The following is a 14,824-nucleotide window of genomic DNA, read 5'->3' on the forward strand; positions in this document are numbered from 1 at the left end:
TTTGGCTGCTCGGATATCCAAGGCTGACGCCGGCAGAATGCTGACCTGAGCTCCAGTGTCACAAAGAAATCTGCGGCCAGATATAGAGTCAGTAATGAACAGCAATCCGCTGGAAGGGCCGACACTCAGGGCTGCTAACGAGTGGCGGCCAACGCGTTTCCCGACCAGCTACAAGGTGGCAGGCACTTCTTTGCTTTGTTGCCGAACTTGCCGTGATAGAAGCAGAGACTTGACTTCTCACGGCGGGCCACAGCGCTGGCGGAGACAGAGTGTGTGTGCGGTTGATGCATGCATTCCTCCCAGGCAGTGCTGGTGTTGGTAAGGGGCGTGACTGAAACAGTCTTTCTCCCAGCTGAAAAAAAAACATCAGCTTCTTTAGCCAATTCACGAAGGTTTGCCTTTACAGAACTGGCTAAAGGCAAACGAATCTGGTCTGGGAGTTGCTGCAAAAAAAGCTCTTTAAAAAGGAAACATGGTTGATGATTGCCAAGCAGAGCCAGCATATGGTCCATTAACTCAGAGGGCTTTGAGTCTCCAAGCCCAGGGAGAGATAGGAGCTGCCGGGCTCTTTCTGGTTCTGACAATCCAAAAATTCCTTTCAGGTGCCCTTTAAGAGTGGTATATTTGTCCCTGGCTGGTGGGTTTTCTATCAGGTTTATCACCCGTGCGGCAGTTGAACCCTTCAGAGATGCCACCACATAGTAATACTTTGTGTCTTCTGCAGTTATATCCCTGATGGCAAACTGAGCTTCAGCTTGCACAAACCAAGCACTAACATTTTGCTCCCAAAACTCAGGCAATTTGAGAGCAACTGCATTAGCCATGTTCAAAAAAGTTTCAGAAAAACGTCCAAAAAACTCACTTGTCAGGGTCACCAATGTGGTTGTTGGTTTGAGGGATATGAAGAAGGACTAGGAGCACATGGTTAATGTGTAAACAAGAGCTGTGTTTATTGCACACTCTGCATTCACTCTCTCATTCACACTTCCTGGTCGCCTTAAATACACCTCATCACCCTGCTAAGGCACCTGGGTAATGTAGTGAATTCGCCCTGATCACTCAGTGGGTGTCTAGTCACCACAATATACTATATATCGGTAGGCTTGCTAATACGAAATTGTATGAAATTGTGAATGCTTTTTACATCTTGGCCTTTTTCATCCCTACCAATATTGCATTTCAGTCTTGAACTTTGGCTGAAGGTTTTCAGAGTGCAAAGATAGACTACATCTAAGCTTACTGTAATAAGTCACAGTATTGTCGATGATTAGTGTGACAGGGGGACTTTATGATTGCATGGCTGCCAAATGTTTAGGCCCGGCCGTGTGTCTCCCTCTCATAAGCACCCGGCTGTTAAACACTTGAACAGATTCATTGTGCGATTTCTAAATTAGCATCTGCTAATGTAATTCAAATCTGTTTTGTACAGTAGCTAGCTAACCCACAATAAGAGTTAGAAATTATTACTCTTGGTGTGTGAAATGCTTGATGTTACTCAACAGAAAAAGAATATGTGAGTAATATGTAGGCTAATCACATGTTATATATCTGATGTTATCCTGACGGCAGTGCAATAGAAATGTGCAATAATTCTATTCTAAGTGCCTATTTATACATTTATATATGTTTACAGTATTATTACAGTATTATAACGCCACTGACCTCATGTCTTTTAGCTTGCTTTTATAGTTGTTTTTATTTTCTGAAGATTGTTGTCTTTATTTGCACTTATGACACCACGGACCTCATTGTCTCTTAGCTTGTTTTATAGCATTTTCGCTTTTTAATTTGTCTAGTGTGTAATATTTGTTGTTTTTCTGTTTTTGCACCTTCAGAAGAACCACTACAATTTCATTGTATAGGCAACTGTACAAGGACAATAAAGTCTATTCTATCTATCTATCTTCTATCTGCTCAGCCTCTTGACTCCTCTGCTCATGCGGTATCCTCCTGCACCCCTGAGCTCCTGGCTGCGTGTGAGTGGGTGTCTGTCTGTCTGCCTGCCTGCCTGTCTGTCTGTCTGCCTGTCGGCCTGCCTGTCTGTCTGTCTGTCTGTGAGAGAAAAAGGTAAAAGAGCAATGGAAAGAGATAAAGCGTAGATGTAGTAATATGTAATCACATGTTATATATCTGATGTTATCTCACATGTTATATATCTGATGTTATCCTGATGGTAGTGTGAGTCTATTGACTCCCCTACTCATGCGGCATCCTGCACCCCTGAGCTCCTGGCTGCGTGTGAATGGGTGTGTGGGATCATCAGTCATACCCTGTTAAATATTTACAGCCCTGGGAGCTCATAGTCAGCCGCTTTATCAGACTCATTTTGATCTCTGTTAGATCAGTCAGTCAGTAATGCCCTAGCCAAAAATAGATTGTGTGCGGTAAAGATGAAGTGGGTCTATAGACCTAATTAGTTTTCAGATTTTTGATTTTGTCTCCTCTCCATATCGTAATGAGTTTACTGATTGTAATATTTTGGATATGTTGATATATAAGTAAATCCCACTCTAACCTAAGACACCGTTAATGTTTTTTTCCGACAAATTTGAAGAGTCATCTGTGCACAAGTCGTCTTACTTTCTGTCAGACAGATCTCCATGGAAACCAGGAGTACTGTAGGTAAGATTGGAGAGAGAAAGAGTGAGATGAGATGTATACCTAAATTATTCATAACCCTTTCCATTTAAAGTCAGACAGAAATATGTCTATATATATTTTCTTTAGATTGAATAAAAATATATATTAGTCCTGACAATAACCAAATGTGAAACTGTGAAAATGGCGAAAGTCAAGAAATTTATCTAGTCAAGCTACTAGATATTAAAGGATGTAAAATCCTACAATCACTGAATCTTATGATCTTATGATGCTGAAATCAATAAACCCAGTCAAGGTCTGAAGGCATGTCTTTTTAATATGAAAAATCAACATAATTAAGTTTGTTTTTTTACAAAAACACAACACAGAAGGCTACACATCCCATAATTTAAACAAATACAGTACAACAATAATAATAAAATAAAATTAAAAACACACACAACCCTAATTTAGGCATTTAGGCCTACTGAAGTAAACTCTTTCAGTACTACAAGATTCTGACAGTGACCACCACCTGATATCCCTGAGCAGAGAGAATTGCAAAATATGTGTGTGTGTGCCTGCCTGTCTGTCTGTCTGTCTGTCTGCCTGTCTGTCTGTCTGTGTGCCTGCCTGCCTGCCTGCCTGCCTGCCTGTCTGTCTGTCTGCCTGCCTGCCTGCCTGCCTGCCTGCCTGTCTGCCTGCCTGTCTGCCTGCCTGTCTGTCTGTCTGTCTGTCTGTCCATCTGTCCGTCTGTCTGTGAGAGAAAAAGGTAAAAGAGCAATGGAAAGGTAAAGATAGAAGCGTAGATGTAAAAACACCCTTAAGTCCGTGATCATGAGAAGAAGGGCACAGTGTTGGTGTCGTCACAAACTGTAATACAAACCAATAAGTTAACAATAATCCTCTGATTACATTAAATGAAATAAAATCTCTTCATTATAATACATACAACATACATTAGGAATTACTTGGTATTCCCCATTTATAAGACTAGTAACAAGCTTTGGCACGATCTATACGAACCTTCTGTTGGGTGGGAATTCATTTTTATCAAATTTAAAATGTGTTTATGGTGCCAGTACCGTTCTGAGATTTGTTGGTTAGTGTTGGCGCCCTCTCAGGGAAAAAGCTTGATGTTACTTTCCCAAAAATATGGTCTTGATTGGATAACGTTCTGTAATTTATCACTGTAATGACATGGCAATTACATTGTCAGCTGACGACAAGGCCATTACAACCCTATTATAAGTTGATTTAAAAATTGACTTATGTATTCATTTTACCAACAATAAGGACATTTTTTGTCACATAGACCCATGACATCAACAAAAGGGTGTAAAGTTATGACTTCTGTACCATAGCCACATCCTTACTCCAAATTAAGTGCTTCGGTGAATACAACAGGGTAGCAATAAATTAAAATGGACCAATAAGAGAAAGAACTCATCGCTCAGCTTTCCTTTTAGGATGGACTGAAAGTTCCTAATAACCCCAAGAGCCAAGGGTTGTCGTGGTCATTGTTCTGTGAGCACTTGTGTAGCGACCTCATCTCACCCTGAGACGATCAACTGTCAACTGTCATTTCACATGATCCTTTTGGGTATATCCTTGGGGGGCAGCTAGGGTCCCCCGAAAGAGCTGTCACTGTTTGCGTACTGGTCACAAGATGTCCACACTTAACCGTAACTGCCATCCATCGGAGATTCCTGCTCTCTGCATTCCTCTCGGGGGATATGTCGATTCACGTCATCATCCCCCCCTGCCTTCCATCATCCCCTGTCTTCCATCATCCCTGCCTTATGGCCTCTGGTCTCCTATTGGCCCGTTCCTATGGGGCACATCACTGCACAGCTCTGTTTAGATCCCCATGTCCATCAAGGGGATGATGCACGTGGGACTTGTGTCCAGTTTCAGTGTTCCTCTTTTGGGGTTTCAAGGCCCCTGCTGCGTGGTCCTGAGGCCTTGCCTCTCCATGATGTTCCACAGCTTGCGCAGGTTGGACTGGGTGATGACGTCGTCGGGCTTCAGCCGCAGCGCCCGCAGGTAGTTGGCCTCGGCCTCCGACAGCTTCCCGTTCAGGTGCAGGATGGCCCCCAGGTTCATCAGGGCTGCCGGGTACTGACAGGGAGGGAGGGAGAGGGAGAGGGAGAGAGAGAGAGAGAGAGAGGGAGGGAGGGAGAGAGAGAGAGAGGGAGAGAGAGGGAGGGAGAGAGAGAGGGAGGGAGGGAGAGAGGGAGGGAGGGAGGGAGGGGGGGGAGGGAGAGAGAGAGGGAGGGAGGGAGGGAGAGAGAGAGAGGGAGGGGGGAGAGGGAAGGAATGAGAATGATAGAGAGAGGGAGGGAGAGGGAAGGAAGGAAGGAATGAGAATGAGGGAGAGAGGGAAGGAAGGAAGGAGAATGATAGAGAAAGGGAGAGAGGGGAGAGAGACCGAAGGAATGAGAATGATAGAGAGAGAGGAAAGGAAGTAAGAAATGAGAATGATAGAGAGAGGGAGAGAGAGCAAGACGAAGGGAGGGAGGGAGGAAGAGAGAAATGATTAACATTGGTGCTCTAGTCTAGATAGCGGTGGATGTGTGACACACTGATAGAATTAAAACCGTTAGCGAAGAAGACATTGCTGTCGCTGAAAGGAATGCAGTTAATGACTGGCGAGCTCACACTCATATTTTATGTTTGCGGTCTGTTGAGTAATTATCACCGAAATAGGCGCTCGTTTGTCGCCACATGCTCAACTCATGTTAATGTGACATTTGGTAATGATATCGGTTATTGTCACATGAGTGTGGGAGGTACTCCAAAAGAGTTGCCAAACACCACTGCAGGCGATGTGGCGATGTGGGATGTGGGGTCTATAGATAGATGTAGTGTAGGAATAATGTGAAATGTGCAGAATTCGGGCTTCTGGCCCAAACCTGGCCTAGTCATTAGAATCTTTGCATGAATAGACACACTATTGATGAGGTATTTTCAGGCCGCAGTGTGCCCTTGAATCCGCCGTGTGTGTGGTGAGCTATTTCGAGCTATTTTCACCCTCCCCTACCTCTGGTTAATGCAGATTGTGATATGTGAGACGTATTACAGGAGACCTGCCAGATTCTTGTCACGGATTAAGAGAGAGGGCTTTGTTAACTTTGCTTTAAGCTGAGTCAAGTTAAATAAGCGTCGCATTACCACTGTACCACTTTTTGACCTTACAGTAGTGGGTGAATATGGTCAAATAGTCAGAAATAGTTGTGTCAACGTTGTGGTACAATGACCTTTAGAACTGTATTATTGAAAGGTTGGAAGAAAGAATTATGAAGTTAGGACTTGTTGTCTGTGTTTGGGTCGAACCCATGTTGTGAGGAGTACAGTTTCAGTGTTCCTCTTTTGGGTATTTCTCAATTTGGGTTCCTAATTGAGAAATATTAGACTATAAAGAGAAACATTAGACTATAAAGAGAAACATTAGACTATAAAGAAACACATTAGACTCTGATGAGAAGATGGATAGCGGTTACTAAGCGTTAAGGCAGAGGTTGTACATTGTTTCCCTTTTTTCTTTTCTTTTTTTTGTATTTTTATCTTTACCTTTTCTTTTTACTGTTTTCCCCTGCTTTTATATTAATTTTATGCTTGTATATGTTTTTATATTCACTTTGTTTTTATTCCTGTTGTAAAGCACGTTGAGCTGCATTTCTTGTATGAAAGGTGCTATTTAAATAAAGCTTTACTTACTTACTTACAGAGCAGTAGTTTCACTACTAAGTAGGTTTCACTAAAAAGAAATAGCTGAGGACGTTACATGGAATAATAATAATAATAATAACGTTTTATTTGTATAGCGCTTTTCCTGCAAACGTTGCAGCTCAAAGTGCTCCAATCATTATATAATCATCATTTAATTATTTAGTCATTTATAGGCAATATTGAAAAGATGGGTTTTTAGTCTTGACTTGAACATATTTGCTGAGGTTGCATCCCTAATGTAAACGTTACATGGAAGTGTATGGTATACTGTATATGAAGTCCTGTAATACATGTTAGGTGGGTCCTTTAAAGAAATGGTCATACCTCGTCCTCAAAACAAATTTTGGCCTCTCTCCTCGGCCTTCAGAGGGTTCTACCTTCAAGCTCTTCGTTCTAAGGAAGTCTGAATTGAACTAAGCTAAGCTAACAGGATCAGAGGACTTTACTCGCTTTGCCTTGAGCTAAACTTCTTACCAGGAACTCGGTGTGTGCGTGTGTGCCTGTGTGCGTGCCTGTGTGCGTGCGTGCGTGTGTGTGTAAAGGAGCATTTGCGGATTGTACGAGTGTGTTTAAGGGTGCGATTTTATCAAATCGTCCCTTTGAAGTGGCAAAGTGAAACCACCTGTGCGTAACTGAGTATCAAGGGCAGGAATCTGGAACCCAGGCTACAACAGAGCTCCCAGAGTGCCATAGCAAACACAGGCCAAATCCCAACCTCATCTCTGCCTCTTCAACCCCCAAAACAAGACACTTTCACACGCCTGGGAACCTGACTGTAAGCGGAGTCGTAGGGGTGAGGGGTTGGGGGACTATTGGACTTCATGGAGGTTTCATGTAGGTTTCAGGATTTCCTTTGATCTCTTTAGCTTCTCTCTTCTTTTTCGATCTCTCGTCTTGAAGACCATTCGTGAGTTTAGAATGATAAGGTTCTATCTCCGTTTAGGGCAGTTCAGAGATATTGTGCGTCAAAGTTTTTACATTCCATTATGTTTTGTGAGATGGAACCTTTGTATTTTATGAATTACTAACTCAAAAATGTCAACATTTTAAGAAATAACACCACACAGGCATTAATAAACACCTAATGGATCAGATTATGTAAAAAACTCAATTTTGACAAAAATTGAGATAGAACCTTATAATTCTAACGTCACAAAAAGTATTCAGAGACAGATGAGCAGGAAACATGTCTCTCAGTCTCCACGGGCCGAGCAGAGACAGGGGGAGACTGTCGTTGTAAACAGGCCGTGGATACAGGAGACACTCCAGACAACACCACTGTGGGAGACTCGGAGCTGACTGACGCTGTTTACATGTGTGTTGTATATTCAGGACGGTAGCCAGAAATCCTGTCGGGTGATTGCTCTCTCTCTTAAGGCTAAGAGTGATGAATGTCGTAGGGCTGGCTCACTCCCAACACTGCCAAATAAAACCTAACCCAGAGCAAGGATGTGATAGTAGGGCCTTGAACGTGGTCATTTTCGGAGCAAGTTTGATTGATAATATAGTCTCTATATCCAGAAGTTTATGATGCATACCTCGCCAGTTGTAAATGGTTCTCAGAGTCAGGACAGAGTGCTGGGAAACCAAAACGGTTCCAAATATGAAGCAGCCGTAAGTGGCGTTGCCGTCTGCCAAGCCTTGTTGCAAACTCTTGAACGCTTTTCTCTTTCACGAATTGTCTATCGCCGCACGTCTGGGCCGACATTGCATTTTTCATGACCCGAATCCCCTTTGGATCGCGTTGACGTAAGAGGACTTGACATGCGCTAAGCAGACACCGTGAGTGAAAATGTCAACGACAAGAGGTGCTTTGCTTTTTTGACATATGACTGAATTTGAGTGGAAACCCATGACGAGCGCTTGGAGCGCTTTGGCCTTCCAGTGAGTTACCGCACCCTCTGCATAACAACCATCGTCAAGCCTCTGATCAGGGGACATTTACCAGGGGCACAAAGACAAGGGGAACACTATTAAGAACTTGGCGCTAACAAACGCTTAGGTTGTGGGTTTGATTCCTGCTGGGACCATGTATATTGAAAAATGTATGGCACTCACTGCAATGTAAGTCGCTTTGGATAAAAGCCTCAGCTAAATGGCCTATACATTATTAAATGGCATGTATTAACTTCAGATACTGGTTGTGATATCACCAACTATGCTGTCTCAAGGTAGATCATGGAATAGAAGCTGTATTAGCAAAGCTATTAGTGATATGTACTGATATAAGATCTCAAACATATCTTTCCAAAATACCTCCAAAAGGTACAGTATACAAGTCTTGGGCTTGGTGGGCTGCTGTTGCCTCCGCTCACTATTGGATAAAGATGAAATGCAAAAACAGCCAGCTCTCACACCGGCCCCATACAGTCCCAGAGCCTAGTCACATGACAAATGACCAGAGGAAGCCTCGTCTACTCCTGTATAAAGTCTGTATGACTCTAAATAAATAAATAAATAAATAAGAATGACCTCTTCCAAACCACTCCACACTCCTTCTCCCTTTGAAGTGACTGAGTGACACTGTGCACAGAGCTAGACGTCTGTCCACAAAGGAATCACAGGGACCCAGACACGGTAGAAGAAGAACCCCTCGTTACTGTTTGGTACCTAGTAGTTACAGATCGTGTTGAAATCTATGCAGCAATTATCTGACATTACCCATTCGTGAGCTTAGAATTATAAGGTTCTATCTCCGTTTAGGGCAGTTCCGAGATATTGAGCGTCAACGTTTTTTACATTCCATTATGTTTTGTGAGATGGAACCTTTGTATCTCAGAAATGTCAACATTTTAAAAATAACACCACACAGGCATTAATAAACACCTAATGGATCAGATTATGTAAAAAAACTCAATTTTGACAAAAATGGAGATAGAACCTTATAATTCTAACGTCACGAAATACTCTGAACAGTGTGACCAGTCCTGTGCTGTACTCACGTTGGGTCTGAGGGTCGCCGCTTGCTGGTAATACCGTTCTGCCGCTTCATTTAGACTGGCTTGCCTGTAGAGGTCGAGAGAGAGAGAGAGAGAGAGAGAGAGAGAGAGAGAGAGAGAGAGAGAGAGAGGAAACATAGACAAAGGGAGAGAGGTAGAGAGAGAGAGAGACAGACAGAGAGAGTCCATCAGTGGCTTTCTTTGAAGTGAAGAAAACTGCATCTGTCTACTGTAATAGCCTTGTAGACAAGTACAGTTTCCTTCGCATTGAAATATTGACCATTAGTGTAGTGTTTTATGGCAGTTGTGCTAAAAGAACATACTTTTAGTCATGACCGGCTCTGGTTAAACATCTCTCTCAGTATGGTTTTAGCTACGCTGCTGTGTACATTTATGTAAAGGCCATGCTAACTATATCTGACATGCTAACACTAATTAGATCAAGGAGAATCTACCCAGACGTGGAGATAAATATTTTACGATGATGAACTCATCTCAAGTTTACGCGTGACTCCTCAGAGCCTCATCATTAAACCAGGATCTCTCCCCTGCCCTTGTTTTTGTTTTTCAGACGGAGCATCTCACACTTAATGGGAGAGAGCGCCTATGCAATCAGAGAAGAATTATTGAGGGACTTTGGGGGATTTCGCTTTGAAACGATCTTCAAAGAGCGAACCGCTTGACACAGTAAACAGGTAGGCTTTTATTCTCTTCTCATGGCTTAGGGTTTGGGTTAGGTTAGGGGTCACGCAACACAGCACAACATTGCTGTTCCAAAAGGGAGGGGTGGGGGGGATTGGTTTGTGATTCATAACTTCATATTAATATTTTTTGATTTTTTTTTGCTCTGAAATTAATCCATCCCAGAGCATGTCATATTTAACGCAATACGTCAGCCATGCGAGTAGGCGAGTACAAGATTAGGTGCGAGAATTATGTCATGGTGAGTTATTCGCTGTATCTCAGAGAGTTTTACTCTCTGAATCCACCCACACTCCAACTGTGGCCAAGCAGTTAGACTTCTAACTCACAAATCCTCTGTCGTGGTGGTGCTTCTGGATGAAAAGACGCTGAAGCTTAAATGACTTTTCCAGATATGTAGAGCAAACGGGAATTAAGAGACGTCCTATCGTCTCCAATATATCCCTGAGTTGCAGCAAGTGGAGAAGATTTGCGGTCCCGTTTACAAACGTTTTAAAACGCACGGGGGCTGTCTGTGAGTGTGCGCACACTTTGCCAAACCTTGCCATAAAAACAGAGAATTCTCCTGAGGTAAAGGCTGGGGTTTCTTTACAAGCCCTGGGTAGAGATGTCATTACTATGAATCACAACTACACGGCTGTTTCCATATCGTGACGTTAGAATTATAAGGTTCTATCTCAATTTTTGTAAAATTTTTATATAATCTGTTGGTGTTAGGTGTTGTTGCCTGTGTGGTGTTATTTTTAAAATGTTTACATTTTTGAGTTAGTAATTAATAAAATACAAAGGTTCCATCTTATGGAGGGTGTATCATGCCGTATTTAAATACAATACAAACATCGGAATGCAATACACACATCGGAATGGAATACACGTGTAACACCAAATACAATGCAAAAATACGGAATGTTTGTGCCAAAATAAAAGCAATGTGTATTACATTTGAGCGCAGCGTATTCCATTCTAGCATGTGTATTGTATTTGGTCACGAGTGTATTCCATTCATGAGTGTATTCCATTCTAGTGTCGGTGTACTCATTTGCATTGCTTTTCGATATCCCATGTAAATCCGATGTAATTTGCATGTAATTTGCATTGTATTGCATTGAGTGTTGGGTACTCATTTGCATTGCTTTTCGATATCCTATGTAAATCCGATCTAATTTGCATTGTATTCCATTCCGATGTAGGTATTATGGCACTTGCAAATACAATGCAAATTAGTATCCGCCCATATGCAAATTAGTATCCGCCCATAGGTTCTGCCCTTTCCGGCCATAGGATTCGCGATGCCAACGATGACGACAGTTTCTGTAATAGCTTATTAATAAAGATTCGAAAAATTATGCTGACCATCGTATTATCTTAGTTTAATGTCATTTCAATGAATCATATAACTTTTATTTACAACAAGCACAACACAAAAATCGCTATTATGCACCGTCTTTGTCCGCGAATAACACCGGCTGTGGAGGTGGTACTAACTTTGCTAACTTCACCATCTGTCTACGGTCATTTTGAGCCCTTAACCACCGCGCTGACACCCCGAAAAGTTATGCTTTTAACCGTAAACTCGATGAACCGGGAGTTCACCCGGCCGCTGCTGCTCGCAGCACCGCTTGTCCAGTTGACAGCAGGGGCAGATAATATTTCTACCCCGGAATTCCATTCAAATGCCCAGTCAGCCTTTTCCAGTCAGCCTTTTCCAGTCAGCCTTTTCCGTAGAAATACATCGCTCCGTTATATATCTAACGTTACATGTTTTAAGGCTGATCTGTGCATGATAGTGCTGCATTATGTTGATCTATTTATATCGATCTATAAACGCGGAGATTGGAGCCCCAGACAGCGCTGCACTCGTATCTATCAGCCTGTCTGTATAATGATGTCGTTGAATGCCGATGCTGTGGTACTGTGCTGAATGAACCATTCGCTGACTGTCTTAATAAATCAAGTACAGAGATTCCAACCCGTGTTGAACATTCTATTTCCTTGTCAAATCGTGTATGCTGTCATTGCTGTGCACGGTCACCATGAGATGACAACGCATTTAAGATCACAATCCTCAATAGATTGATTCCATCGTTTTACCGACAAGAAGATTCTACAATCTATCAGCCTTTCCGTAGAAATACATTGCTCCCTGTATAACGATATATATCTAACGTTACATGTTTTAATAGTAAGGGCATTTTACCAGATATTTGACCAATCTGCGAAGTAAATCGTTACCAAGAAATTTCTTCACCAATGTGTTTCTAAAGGTGTGTAATAACATGTCCTAAAAGGTTGAAATTCAACTCCTGTGGGAAACCTCATAAAAAACTGCTCAAAGTTGGGGTACCGATAACCGATTTTCGAACATTCGAAAATGCTTAAATTGGACTTGAGTAACTTTTGAGGGGTCAAACTAGGCATTTTTCATGATTCTGAGTTGATTGCAAGCATTTATTTGTCACCAAGAGCACTTCCTGGTGCAACCCCCAAACCCCCCCCACCCCCATTGGTGGTTGGCATTCAAAGTGAGGAAGTTTGGAGGTAACAGGTAACATAAGACAACATTAGACAGCACCAGCAGAGAGGCACTATGATGGGCATGGAGTCTTAGTCATAGGCCTCACTACATGTGGAACAATAGAACCAGGCTGCTTGAGCTACTCACACAGCCCAGCAGAGAGGCACTATCATGGGCATGGACACTTAGTCATAGGCCTCACTACATGTGGAACAATAGAACCAGGCTGCTTGAGCTACTCACACAGCCCAGCAGAGAGGTACTATCATGGGCATGGAAACAGAGTCATAGGCCTCACTACATGTGGAACAATAGAACCAGGCTGCTTCATTTACTCACACAGCCCAGCAGAGAGACACTATCATGGGCATGGAAACAGAGTCATAGGCCTCACTACATGTGGAACAATAGAACCAGGCTGCTTCAGCTACTCACTCAGCCCAGCAGAGAGACACTCTGCTGGGCAGTAACTTACCTGTTATGGAGGCCTAAAAAAAGGGGTTGTCATCTCATGGTGACCGTGCACAGCAATGACAGCATACACGATTTGACAAGGAAATAGAATGTTCAACACGGGTTGGAATCTCTGTACTTGATTTATTAAGACAGTCAGCGAATGGTTCATTCAGCACAGTACCACAGCATCGGCATTCAACGACATCATTATACAGACAGGCTGATAGATACGAGTGCAGCGCTGTCTGGGGCTCCAATCTCCGCGTTTATAGATCGATATAAATAGATCAACATAATGCAGCACTATCATGCACAGATCAGCCTTAAAACATGTAACGTTAGATATATAACGGAGCGATGTATTTCTACGGAAAAGGCTGACTGGAAAAGGCTGACTGGAAAAGGCTGACTGGGCATTTGAATGGAATTCCGGGGTAGAAATATTATCTGCCCCTGCTGTCAACTGGACAAGCGGTGCTGCGAGCAGCAGCGGCCGGGTGAACTCCCGGTTCATCGAGTTTACGGTTAAAAGCATAACTTTTCGGGGTGTCAGCGCGGTGGTTAAGGGCTCAAAATGACCGTAGACAGATGGTGAAGTTAGCAAAGTTAGTACCACCTCCACAGCCGGTGTTATTCGCGGACAAAGACGGTGCATAATAGCGATTTTTGTGTTGTGCTTGTTGTAAATAAAAGTTATATGATTCATTGAAATGACATTAAACTAAGATAATACGATGGTCAGCATAATTTATTAATAAGCTATTACAGAAACTGTCGTCATCGTTGGCATCGCGAATCCTATGGCCGGAAAGGGCAGAACCTATGGGCGGATACTAATTTGCATATGGGCGGATACTAATTTGCATTGTATTTGCAAGTGCCATAATACCTACATCGGAATGGAATACAATGCAAATTAGATCGGATTTACATAGGATATCGAAAAGCAATGCAAATGAGTACCCAACACTCAATGCAATACAATGCAAATTACATGCAAATTACATCGGATTTACATGGGATATCGAAAAGCAATGCAAATGAGTACACCGACACTAGAATGGAATACACTCATGAATGGAATACACTCGTGACCAAATACAATACACATGCTAGAATGGAATACGCTGCGCTCAAATGTAATACACATTGCTTTTATTTTGGCACAAACATTCCGTATTTTTGCATTGTATTTGGTGTTACACGTGTATTCCATTCCGATGTGTGTATTGCATTCCGATGTTTGTATTGTATTTAAATACGGCATGATACACCCTCCATACCATCTCACAAAACATAATGGAATGTAAAAACTTTGAAGCTACCTAGTTCATCTTTGAACTGCCCTAAACGGAGATCGAACCTTATAATTCTAAGCTCACGATATGTTGTATCACAGTAGCTCTTCGGAGAGAATGGGCTGAATTATACACCTACAAAAATAGACAATATGGTGGCAAACAGCGTTATCACACGAATTATTGCAAGCGACTCCAAACAACGACACGAAAACTCGTGTGACCTCCCACTTTTTGGTGGTGAAAAAGGTTTGTTTTGTACGTTTGTAAAACCCTTAGTGGGCGCGCACGATGCAATATTGAATATGTCCTGAATGATAAAATACCCACAGCTAGCCAGCGCTCTCAACACTGATAACCTTGGACACGTTTTGATATGGTCATGAATAAGAAATGCGAATATCCAACCGGATATTTGTAGAGACCTACTGGTACTGCATGAATGAAGCAATATCACAGACAAGTGAGCTCCGTCGTGAAGTCATGTTTCTACCAACTACGTATCATAGCCAAGATCAAGTCCTTCCTCACCCCCAGTGACCTGAGGAGGGTCGTCCTCATGCTAATTTAATCTAGGCTCGACTACTGCAACTCACTCTATG

The 14,824-nt window shown here is 42.5% G+C and overlaps 1 protein-coding gene across 1 annotated transcript in view; it reads right to left on the bottom strand.

Moving 5' to 3' along the window:
- Positions 1-4,515: 4,515 nt before the first annotated feature.
- Positions 4,516-14,824, bottom strand: part of LOC308163692 (protein O-mannosyl-transferase TMTC2-like) — a gene marked incomplete at both ends in the record, with an annotated part of 80,778 nt that continues 70,469 nt past the window's right edge. The window contains 2 exons of the mRNA XM_080537879.1: positions 4,516-4,701; positions 9,255-9,318. Of these exons, the coding sequence (XP_080394005.1) occupies positions 4,516-4,701; positions 9,255-9,318 (250 nt within the window). The remainder of the gene's footprint in view (positions 4,702-9,254; positions 9,319-14,824) is intronic.

The sequence above is a fragment of the Nansenia antarctica genome, assembly GCF_963989245.1.
Source record: "Nansenia antarctica genome assembly, chromosome: 8".
NCBI lineage: Eukaryota > Metazoa > Chordata > Actinopteri > Argentiniformes > Microstomatidae > Nansenia > Nansenia antarctica.